The 12,191-nt window shown below is 44.2% G+C and overlaps 1 protein-coding gene across 6 annotated transcripts in view; it reads right to left on the bottom strand.

Moving 5' to 3' along the window:
- Positions 1–291: 291 nt before the first annotated feature.
- LOC149360298 (uncharacterized) overlaps positions 292–12,191 on the bottom strand; it is a 39,793-nt gene continuing 27,893 nt past the window's right edge. For 5 of the 6 annotated variants that reach the window (XM_089572265.1, XM_089572266.1, XM_089572262.1 and 2 more), the window contains 4 exons: positions 9,908–10,183; positions 5,714–5,858; positions 3,576–3,848; positions 292–475 (listed from right to left, as the gene is read on the bottom strand). In XM_089572265.1, coding sequence (XP_089428391.1) covers positions 348–475; positions 3,576–3,848; positions 5,714–5,858; positions 9,908–10,183 — 822 coding nt within the window. In that variant the 3' untranslated portion in view covers positions 292–347. The remainder of the gene's footprint in view (positions 476–3,575; positions 3,849–5,713; positions 5,859–9,907; positions 10,184–12,191) is intronic. The other variant, XM_089572267.1, reaches the window with a different exon arrangement.

The raw sequence follows: 12,191 nt of genomic DNA, 5'->3' as shown, positions 1-12,191 counted from the left end.
AGTTTTAGTTTATTTATTTCCCATGTAGACATGGAGCCTGAAATGATTAAGGAATGAATACATTCAAGTCTGTTGCTTGTGCTGAAGCACTGCATCTCCAAAGTGTGTCAAAAGTTTGGTGGCACGTTGAGGCCACAATAAAGCGTTCAAGTAAAGCCATAATTATCTTTCTTCCCCTTATTTAGTGGCGCACGTCCTCAACAAAAAAGTCAGACGCGGCGTTTTCAAATATCCCCCCTGCACAGTGGAGGCTTTCAATCGACAGCATCGAGATAAGTTATAGTACAGCAGTAATGAAAAATATGCTCGTACTTTTTATTACCGGGAAGAGGGTCTTAGTGTTTTTTTTACAAAGGCTTTCTATCCACGCATGCTTGCGCAAGTGTGGTTCGGCTGATCTTCCCAGTCTGTGTCTTTGGCAGCGAATCGAAGAAGAAGACACCGCCGTAGAGGTTCTTATGCACAGCCAGATTATCTGCGATGAAAGAGGAAACGAATCATACGAAGGCAGTTATGGCGACACTGAAACCTAAGGTGTAATTGAAATTTCCGGGTTGTTGAAGAAATGGCGGGAGTTTTGTAGACTTTTGCTTTGTAATTATTGTGCTTATGTTATGTTGTTTCCGCCGCAGCCAAGGGGGTCGCGGCCCCGTCAGGCATGTCTATTGCCTTTTGTCGCGTCCCCCAAGGCATTTCTGTAACGGAATGTCTTGAATAAAAAACGAAAGAACCACAGCAAATTCAGTTGAAATACTGCTACTTCTTTTACCATGCTAAGTATTTTTCTTGTACGGGCAAGCTATACTAACAGTGAAAATAAAAACACGATCAACTGCAGCTGTTCTTTGCAGTGAAGTTGAAGGCAACTCCTCTAAGTGACGGGTTGCAGAAACGCGTGAGGGCCGGCGAGCGTTGGACAGTAGTACTTAGAAGCTGGAACGTCCTGCTAGTAGCTTATAATACGCTGCAAAACGAGCTTTGGCGTATATTACATGTTGATGTTTCTAAACTAGAACCACAAGTGAAGGGACAATTTTTCGTATCATTATTTTGTGCAGAATTCTATTCAGGAATTTGGTTTCAAAAACAAACATAAAATGACGAATGAAGACAACCAAGCGTACCAGACAATTTCTAAAACATTTTTCATGCACACATTAGTCATATTCTCCTCCTGTAATTTAGTGTGGAACAGCATCTGAAGACAAGCGTCGAATCCAAGATGTGGAACTATGCTGTCACCATTCACAAGCAGTCTTCATTGTGCGGTGATCACCAGCTTTCAGAAATGGCCACTTTCCGCGAGATCATCGTTCTCGTATGACTCACAGAGAAACTTTTGCTGAAATATGGTTCATATTTATGCTGTAGGCCCACATTTGATGCGTAATCGTTATCACGAGATGAAATGAAGATAACGGTGTTTCGTTCATCATCTTCAGTTTTGGCACTCTTGATGCTATAGGTAGCCCAAGTGGGTTTCGCACAGCTTCCGACCTAATCGCTCGATCACGTTACTCCTGACGCTCCGCTAATATAGGACATACTACACCCACCGAAATGGGCTAGGGTGGTGGTGGTGAACACGCAGTGATAGTCTACAAACCACGCCAAAGCATAATATTCGACATGTGCCGCCGTAGCTCAGTTCGAGAGCGCCGGACGCGATATTCACAGGTCGTGGGTTCGGATTTCATTGGCAGCGAGTAGTCGTTTTTGTTTCACAATAAACTCGGTTATATTTCAACGATAAAATAATTACATTTTTATTCTGCCTAGACTTACACTAGCAAATTTCAAGATAGCAGAAAACACTGCTCTATGCTACTTGGCTTCGGTGACTGTTTGGCTTCCTTCATATAACGTAGGGATAGTTTATCACGCTTCGATGATATTTGAAGCACCTCATCCATAGCACCCTCTGTAACCAGCAGGATCGTTCAAAGCCAGTGAATAGGCTTTGCAAGCATGAACTCTAGGAGTTGTGTCAGCCTTTTAGACAATTTTATTTAAATTTCTTACTTTTGTCCCATAGCATAAAAGAGTAAAGCTACCTAGTATGCCCATTCACCCCTATTGCGTCATTAGTCGATTAGAAAGGGACCATTCTAGCCAGAAGAAATGCGCTCCCACCAAATCTAGTCAGAGAGAAGGTGCGGGAATTGTAGAAATTGCGCCATACAAAAGTTGAGATGGAGAAGGATCGCAGGCATTTCAAATTGCACCACACTTTTGAAACCGGTTCTTTCAAATGAGCAAAGGAAGCTGGATTATAGTGCCGGGGTTCGATCCCCAGTGCCGCCGGGTACCCATCGGTGATCCCCTTCCTTGTGTTGCTTCTTTAGCGTGAAATATTTGAGAAATGGGTATTTGGCCCCACCTTGTGCAATGCAAACTGCCTTGTGAAATGGCGCTCTTTGGCCAAAGCTGCCGTTGCGCCATTAAAATTCATCATCATAAGATTACAGTGAATTATCACTGCTGCGATTCTATCAAGCAGTTAACCCTATAGTGGTGTTGAATCTTTATCAGAGCCTGCCGAAAACATTTTGCACCGGTTGCATGAAAACAGACGGCAGTATGAAAACAGTATAAAGGCCGGAATTGTAACTAGCATGCAGATTCAGCGCATAAGACAACCCATAATCAACAGCGCTTACCCAACTAATTAATACACTACAGTCAAAAGCCGCAAGAGTTGCATCAAATACTGAGATTTAACTGCTGCTAGTGGCTCTTTGATGTTGCAAGGTATGCGAAGAAAACGAAATAGAGCATGAGAATGTGACTCACAGGCTTGCATGATCTCAGAAATTATCTTAACTTCGCTTTATTTCTGGCATTCGTTCTCTGTGCTCTGGAATCTTCTACCGCATTCGTTTTCCGCATGCGGATTAATTTGGTTGGCACCTGGATTAAAACAGCTGGCGCTCGTATTATTTGCGTTGGCACTGGGATTAAATTGGTTGGCGCTGGCATTTTTCAAGTTGGCGCTTGGATTAAATACGCTGGCGCTTAGATTAAGTGCATGACACTGAGATTAAATTACATGGCATGCAGATTATATCTGTCGGCGCTCAGATTATTTCCACTGGCACTAGGATTAAATTCAGTGGGAAAACGTGTAGTTGTTTTTACGTGACATCGCACCATGACTGTCCGTAGCACGGCTAGTCGAATGTTCAAGAGCGAGAAACTAGTCGGTAAGTCGTGAAACAGAAATGCATTGAATATCGTCCGTATATAACCATCTAACAGTATTTAGGCACCACAGATGCATCATGACACTTCACGAACAAGCTTAGCAAAATCTTAGTGAAATATTAGTGCTCGTCGTTCTTATTGAGTGGAAAAGAGTGTTTAAGCAAAAAAGGCGACAGTCAAGTCAGCGCCACCGGTGCTAGTACTGAAAGAATTCAATGAGAATTGCATTGTATCGCATTAAGAAATAGAGATTTAAAGCATTTCTCAGCAGCATTCTTCCCGAAGTTTGAACTTTCGGCTCTTCTGATTGTTCGCTGAGACGATTGTGCTGCATAATGTATGCCCCCATGAACGCGCTGCTACTTGCCCACCTTTGATGGTGGCCTTGATCTTGTTGGCAACACGTGCAGGGTCACATTCGCTGCCACTGGGGTCCATAAGTACGACGGCAGCAGCTGGGGCCTCTCCGTACTCCGGGTGTGGCAGACCCACCACGGCCACTTCGGATATGTGCTCCGAGTGTTCCTGGACAATCAGTTCTTCGAGCTCCGCGGGAACAACCACTTTGTCCATGCACTTGATCATTTCCTTCAGGCGCTGGACGACGTGAATGCGGCCATCTTTGTCGTAGTATCCAGCGTCTCCTGCGTTGAATAACTCTATAAACCTGAGAAACGAGCGTTGTTCAAATGAAGATCGAATATAATGACCGGGTTTGAAGCAAGCGAGCAGCTCAGAATGATTCGAAAAACCTTTTTCAGCTCTTGAAAATAACAGTGGTCTTTTCGGTGGGATTTAATTCTCATTTTTCGCATCGCACCTTGTCGTATGTTGTTGTTTTTCGAGGATTTAACATAAGATTTATCATTCCCTATTACTTGAAAATGTTGTTTTCCTTGCCAAAGCTTCAGGTTCGCTTCCAATATAGAGGTACTCAGTGCTGTCTAGTCTAATCCTCTATATTCTCTCAAAAAATTTACGAAATCATACACGTTTCATTTCATTTTTGTCGGCAGAGCTATAGGCACTGTGAAGGCTCTGGAAATGCTTAAAAACATAAATATATGCGATAAATCTGATATGTGATAAATTCGGCATATCAGAACGAAACCATCTGAGCAGTTGATGGCGAAGGCAGTACTGCTGCTTTAACAGTAGTTGTGGTATGATCAAATAAATTTCAAATCAAAGCATAGAGTAAAAATTAGTACCTGGTACGGTAACTTCGAAATACCGCAGGCGGAAATAAGTCTCATTAAATCAAGATTTGGGGTGCTGAGTAATCACTACCATATACAACCTCTGGCAACCTCTTCACTCTCTCAGGTACTATGGCACGCCGCTGGTTAGATTGGAATTAATATCTATACCAGCATTGTTTACTCAGACAATTCCTGCTGTCTGCTATTTACTTAACTGCCACAAACGTCCTGCAATCATCCTATATTCATCAGTTGTTTGTTAACACACTATTCCTGCGGCAAAATACGACGTTTTTCATTTTAGCTCTGACTGCCAAAAAACCTTACAGAGGACGTTTTTTTTTCAGGCTGCAAATAACAGCCGCTTTGGGAATTATTCGCTGGAGCGGGCGCACTTGGAGCGTCCAGTGCTAGTTAAAGTGCTAGTCGCCGGTGTAATGGGGTAGGGTCTTATCTGTTGATAACAGTTCGCTGCCATTCGTTAGAAGGCTTCATTTGAGGGTTGTTTTCCGCTTTGTTCTTCAGTTTTATCCGAGTAGCGCAGACTGATTAACAGAGCTTTCATAATTACTGACGTCTGCCGCAAATAAATCTATGCTCTTAAATAACTTGACTCTGTTTTTGGCTCCCGCTTTTTGTGGAACTTTATAGGCATTAAATGAAGCACCTTGCATATTCCTGTGGTATTTGCTAAGAGGCCTCGAATATGCTAGAGACGTTATGATTTCTTTTGTAACGGAAACTGACTTCTTAGCGAAGCGCTGGAACTCTGTTGGAGCCAGGAATACATACCTCGCTACGCCGACCAGAGTGCACACGGACGCCGGCGGCGTTGGCGTCCGTGTGCTATCTCCACCTGCCACCGGTTGCAGGTGGGAGATGTTGATCAAGATGATTACCCTCTCTTTTCTTGCCAGTGGTCCCCCTCTCCCTACACTATCAATTTGTAACGTAGACGAGGGAGACGGCGGACTAAGAATAACTTAACAAATAACTAGAAGAAGCGATTAAGAATAAAAAGGAATAGTAATAAAATAAAAACAGAATCCGAATTGGATGAGATACTTAGCTCGAATAGAAATAGAACTGAAGTAGAAGAAGAGCTGGAGAAGATCGGCGAGTGAGGGAGACATGTTATGGCATTCCCCCCCCCCCCCCACCTTATAAATACAACTGATCTCCCCTACATCTTTCTCTTTCAGGATCTCTACAGGGATAGCATCTAATTTAACCCTTCATGGCGATCACTACCCATTCGCCAAGGCGTAAACATGAAAATCAGCTTCCCGCCAAGATGCGCACCGCACCTGACTTGCACCAGCCGTCCTCGCCAAAAAGCTGGGCAGTTTCCTTCGGTCGCTTGTAGTATTCCTTGATCACCGTCGGTGTGCGAAAGCATATCTCGCCTGTCTCGCACGGGCCCAGTTTTTCTCGTGTCACCATGTCAACAACCTGCGAAAAACTCGGTTCATAGTAGCATCGCAAGGTAACCCGTCTAGCACACCTAGCGGAAACATTTTGGTTAGCAAGCAGTAATATTGCCTTCTCATCGCAGCGTAAAATTTTTTTAGTGAATGATCTCATCCTTTTCGTAATAAATATGATGCTCTTCTTGCGCTCTGTAGCCTTGTCCACGAAAAACATTGAGTAAAAACATTTCATAATGAGGACTTGAGAAGGAAGGCCGTTAAGAATTAAAAATTTATCAAAAAATGCAAGATTAGGCAGCGACAAAGTTCTGACATCTACAAAGCAGCGTGTTCTCTAACTTCAAGTGGTCCTGTTCCTTGAAGTTTCATTAAAGGTAGCGCTACAGCAATTTGCTCCAATTGGTGAAGAAACAAGCATCAAAGTAACAGCCATGCGGCAAACAAAACGAAGACATGATACCCACAGTTCTAAATGGCCTGGTTTGCGTCATTTTCAATAAAAATACAATCTAGTGATATAACCTTCCTGCTATTTCTAGCTACCCTCGTTTTAAAGGCGAGAGTATCTCTCACACTATTATGCCCACTGTGTGAAAACCTCATTGTCATCTGAAGACCGCATAGGAACCCGAGGCAAAAATGCGGCACGGTAATGACGTTATCACTTCCTGGAGCAATAGGGATCCGGCGTTCGTTAGGTTCATTCACGTTGGCGTTGAAAACGTGACCGCCGGCGTCGCCATATAAGCCAAATCAAGATTTCAGCCACAACCTGTCGAGCTCCGAGACTGCTTCGGTGCAGACAGAGAGATGTGCGCTGGGGTGTTTGTCCAAACGGGAATGGTTGTGTGCGTATACGTGGCGCCAAATCTATCTCAAACAGACGCGGCACCGTTCGCGTACAGGAATCTGCCTTCCGCTGTAAGCTGCGGCACGCCCATACTCATTATAGGGGATTTCAATCACGACGCACGTTCAATGCCAACATCCATCTGCACGATGCATGCCGATGTCATCTTGACTCGACTCTCCAGCCGATGCAATCGCCACTTCGCGAGGAACAGGAATCGAGTCGGCGTTCGAGAACATGCCACGCACGTGCACTAAGGTCCGCATCGACGTAATACACAGATCGCAAGGCCATGCTACTGTCGAGTAACTTGGACCCGCAGACGCTGTCGTCAGAGCCCATGAACGAGGATGACGAAGAGGACGCAACGCAATTCAGGTACGGGTAGGACGACGACTACGACATCCCTCAAGAGATGTAGTTGAAGAGATGTAGTGTCAACATCATGGTTCCGCTCAGAGAAGTAGCAACCATTCAGCTAAATGGTGTCATAGTGCTGAAAAGCGGTGTCATCTAGGAAGAACGCTCAACGCATCGAAGGTGAAACACTACTTTGACGAGAACTCCGCCAGTAAAACCAAGGTGAGGGGTCGTAATACGGCCGGTTTATCGTCTTGCGTTGTCCCTGCCTGTGAAACAGCAACGTTACACACGGAAGCATAAATCAGCGGCACTTAACTCAGCAACATTTCGCAGCAGCTGAACTAAGTCACATATGAGACAGAGACGAACGCAATAAAGTGACACGTACAGGAGCACCTGTTTGTGTCACGTCACTTCCTTGAGTTCGTCTTCGTTGACGCTTATTCGTTCCTTGTCATAATCTTTATAAAATAATCTTTTTATTACTTTTCGCCCGTTTATACCTTATAATGCTCGAGGACGGGCGATTCATATGTTAATTCAGAAATACTTGCCGTGTATCCTATACAGAAAACCGCTTATGCAACTCTGTACCCCGAAAAAGCTAAACACTTCTTTGACATTAACACATACACGGCTAAGCGACCTCATTGGCATGGACAGAAGGAGAGAAAGTCTTTTTTCCTCGGAGGCGTATGTGCAATTCTGCCTGAGGACATCATTATCATAATCATCATCATCAGGCCCCTTCCGTTCGAGGCGATGACCATCTGCTTCCACTACGCAGTGCGTAGCTGAGAAGACGGTGAATGACATGGTCTGCTAATCGCCAACTATTGCTATGTTTGACATTTTTCCGTATGATCGTGCAGGGTGCGGAGCGCAGGGATTCTTTCTCCGGCCCCGGGCCGTGTGCCCTGCCTGGCGTCTTTGTTACTCCCGTCTTGCTCTCGCGGTCGTCACGGTTGCATAGTAAGGTCGCATGATTCATATTACATTGCGGAAGTGTCCGTCCTGTGCCCGGAGATGTCACGGCCGAGGATACTGTCCGACAGTGCGAAGTAGGTTAGCCAAGCTTGTTCGTATCGTCTGTTGCCATTAAACATTTAAAAATTAGGCCCAAGGCTTTCACGTTTCAGTAAATCCGATAACGAGGCACTTTTCTTATTGATACAGCCACTCATACATTGTGGTACGACAGATGCTTCAGAAATACGCTTGTGGAATTTTAATAGGAGAAAATGAAGAGGGGCACTTGGCGAAGATGCTGCGCCTATCTTTGTGAAGAGAGTGCTGTGGTTGCAGCCTCTGCATGTGGAGCCTCAACCCTTCAGAACCTGCACCTACCGAACACCTACCCCCTTCACCTACCGCCTTCACCTCCGACAAGGCTTTCCCCGCTGGAAGCACGCGCAGCAGCGAATCGAAAAAGGAGTGGCAAAATCGATTTCAAAGACACAGTGGGAAAGCTAGCTGCCCTCCAGAGTATCAGCTCAACAGCCACCTTCAAACCGCTGCTTCACCCTCCAGAAGTGTCACACCACCTACTTACCCATAGATCACCGCCCAACCTCACTCTTAAGAGGATTTATCTCGGGTGCGTGAATCCTTCGTATGAGCAACAGTTCATGCCTAGCACTTTCTAGAAATAAGCTTACCTTTAAATCATGATTGCTGCCTATATAACAATATACAGAGGTGCTTAAGGATTATATCAAATTAAAGCATAAAGGTTTACTTGCCGTGAACTAAATACCTATGTTGCATAAGGGAAATTATCGTTTAACGCATAGCACTGTGTACGCATGTGCACTCGTTGGTCGGATTGGTGGAATTCCACAATAAAAGGAGTGAAAAAAAGGAACCCACTCCCTTTTTTGATAATACCCTACGCACTGAAAAACTGTTTCAGCAAACTTGCGACGGCATAAAAATTAGCGTCATGAGAAGTGGCAATAATCCTCAATGCACATTGGGTTTGTCCTGAGATGATACAAATGGAGGAGTCTGAAAATTTTACGAGCGCAGTCTAGAAACATCTTGAAAAATTAGTGTGCATAATCAGGTTTATCTGCAAAAAAATGTGCCTTTTTGCACCGCAAGTCGCAAACCACGAAAACATATGCTTCACTTCGAAATGCGTAATAATTATTTGCCACCCAACAGGCTTTAATAAGATGTAGCATACATGGAATGAAACCTTCGCTCTGAGTTCTCTGCGAGCAGGAGGAACACTTGTTAAAGTTAACACGAATCATGTGGTGCTAGTTGAGAGCTGTCACACAAATGTACCTGGTACACTAAAAATTCCACGGCCCCATAACCTATTTTTGAGCCCTGTAGTAGGAATTAGCGGCACCCCCAACCTGAAGATCTCCGAAGAATGTACGAGAAGCGTTGTTCTATCCTCTGATTACGTTGGTAGCTTCATAGGTTTCTTAAGTGCCAGAATATACCGTTGAAAGATCGATCTGGTCTTTCTTACCTATGACATATACCTGACAACGATTGCATCAAGGAAATAGCAGCAAAGACGCTGAATACGGGATATGCTGCGACACTAGAGCAAATAATCTTACGCTCGGTGCACTGCACAAGGGAAACAGGAAAAGTCAAAGATACAGGAGCCGGTGAATGCCTGACCGGCTCCTTCTCCATCTCCTCAGCTGCGCCGAGTGGCTTTATACATTACCAGTATTAGAGGATACTTGTAGCCTCCAGCCACAAGTATCCGTATTTGGGAAGAAATTATTTCGATCAAAATAATATGGCTTCTTCCGGTCGCCTTCAGCAAAGAGAGGGAAGCGAAAAACTCATACAGAAGACTGGAAGAATTTGCGCTTGTCTAGTTCGTCTACCTTTATCTGGGACCACGGAGCTGGAAAGCCGACGTCGCTGCCTGAAGCCACGTATTTGGAGGGGGAGCATAGGACACCCATTGACTCGGTCATGGCGTACAGATTCGCTACGCTCTCGACATCGTGAAATGTGGCTTCCACCACCTTGCGGCTGGTTTCCGTGAACTCTCCGCCTCCGACACAAATGCGACGGATGCCTGGGAGATGGTCGCCTGTGTTTTGCATTTCAGCCGCAAGCGATCGCAAGTGAATGGGTAGAAGTGCCATAGCTGTCACCTGCAATTGAAAGAGCAGTGTGAGCTAAAAACAAACGTGGTCTGAAAAAAAGTACATTGATTGCATGTTAAACAATAGCAGCTGAACATCTTCAGAGGAAAGTTATTTAATGCTGTCTTTTTTTTAACATTTTCGAAGTCTCCTTGGAATTATACCAAGCGCGCCACTTGCGTGAAAAAAAGAAAATTGTTAAATCCAGTGTTCGAAACGGGAAGATAATTTGTACACGGATTGCTGATTCAGTAAAACATAATGGTTGGCCGTAACTGTTTTCATTGTCGTTTGGGTTAGATAAGACCGAAAGTAAATAGTATTTCGAGAACAGCTAAAATAGTTACTAAACTATGTTTGCAATGTGTACAAGGTTTAATACTTCTAAGCCTCATCAAAGAAACATCAGCACTCCTACCAACAGTCATTTCCGCTTATTAGCTTTTTTCCGACAGTTTAAAGTGCTGAAGCTGGAAACGTTCCTCTACCTGCACTTGAAGTATAGTCTCATTTCGCCTGAAGAGGCTTTGTGCCAGACGGATAAGAAGTGATTTCGTGTGTAGATTTCACGAATAGACCGTGTGCATCATTGCTAAAACGTGACAGGAGTGTTGTAACCTTCAACAGAGACCATGAAGGCCTCTGCTGATACCATGAAGGACAGGAAGGCTATGGTGCCCCTCGGGACAGACTTCTTTTGTGAGCGCCACACTTATTCCGTGATTTTGGTTTCACGGCGATAGACTTCTCCAAGCGAATCAGGCTTTGAGGCACGCTGTAGTGGTGGGCTCCAGATAATTTCGAACATTTGAGGTTCGTAAACGTGCGCTGACAGTGCACAGTATAAGAGCCTCTGGCATTTCGCCTCCATCGAAATTCGATCACCCCAGTCGGGGTCGAAACATCGTTTTCCGTGTGAGCAGCCAAGCACCATGTCCACTGAGACATCGCGGCGGCTACACTTGTTGCCTCTTCTCGTGTTGCCAAATTATGTACGGTAAAAGAAGTTTTCTGGTAATAACAGGGATATTTGCCTAGCTCCGCGAAGTGGGAATATTTTGTGCCAATTTGAACTGGGTGTAAAAAACTGTGTGCTTCTTATCTCAGCTTCTGAAGAAAGGCCCAGCTTCTCAAAGCGAAACTGCAGATTATCCAATCGGCGGTTTTTTAGAAATGTATTCAAATAGGTGTTACGGAATCCACTTACTGACATAAACAAGCCTGTTTATGGATCACTTTATTTTGTTTTCTTTATTTGCCATTTTAACTCTAACTAGTACACCGAGGCTGCAGCAGCAAAAACGATGAAAGCCAAAGGCCCCTGAAACAACACATAAAAATTGTTTTATCGATGGCCTACGCTACTTCCGGGGTAGCGACCAATTTCAACATCAATTTTTGAGGAAGGCATAGTTTAATACGGATAATGATTTCGTTGAAGAAAAACGTCCATTCAAATTCATGAAACAATTGAGCTGGCATTTTTAGAGCAGGAGTTATTTGTAAATGTGTGGATCATATATTTAATCAAGCAGCAAGAAGGTATTGCAGCCACCAGACTTTTCCTACACTTTTTTAAGATTCGCAAAAGCCGTAATTTTCTGCGTTGCTAGCTTTCATAAGTAACAACATAATTTCATGGATTCATTATAACGTACCTCAAGCAGCACCCTTCACGGACATGGAAGAGGTATCGACAAAGTTGCCCGTAAGGTGCTCTTACACAAGCTCTCACCCCTAAACCTTAAACCCGTTAAATACAATCGGATGCGAATTCCTCTCCCAGCAACCGTTAAAAGTGTTCATTGACGTTTACCAGTATCATCACAGGGTCATCAGAATTACGCTTCGCAGATTGCTAAGAATCAGGCGCTGAAAGGTAAATGAATTTCACCTCTGCATATATGTTAGCGGCTAGGAGAACATTATGTGAAGTAATAATTGCCCCGACAGGCATCCAATGAACAAAAAACAATTGGTAGTGTTTTACTTACTGCAGTAGGCAGGTATGTTTATA

This window comes from Amblyomma mixtum, chromosome 2, assembly GCF_055824585.1.
Source record: "Amblyomma mixtum isolate Tamu chromosome 2, ASM5582458v1, whole genome shotgun sequence".
NCBI classification, from domain to species: domain Eukaryota; kingdom Metazoa; phylum Arthropoda; class Arachnida; order Ixodida; family Ixodidae; genus Amblyomma; species Amblyomma mixtum.
This window is presented reverse-complemented; position numbering and strand designations above follow the sequence as displayed.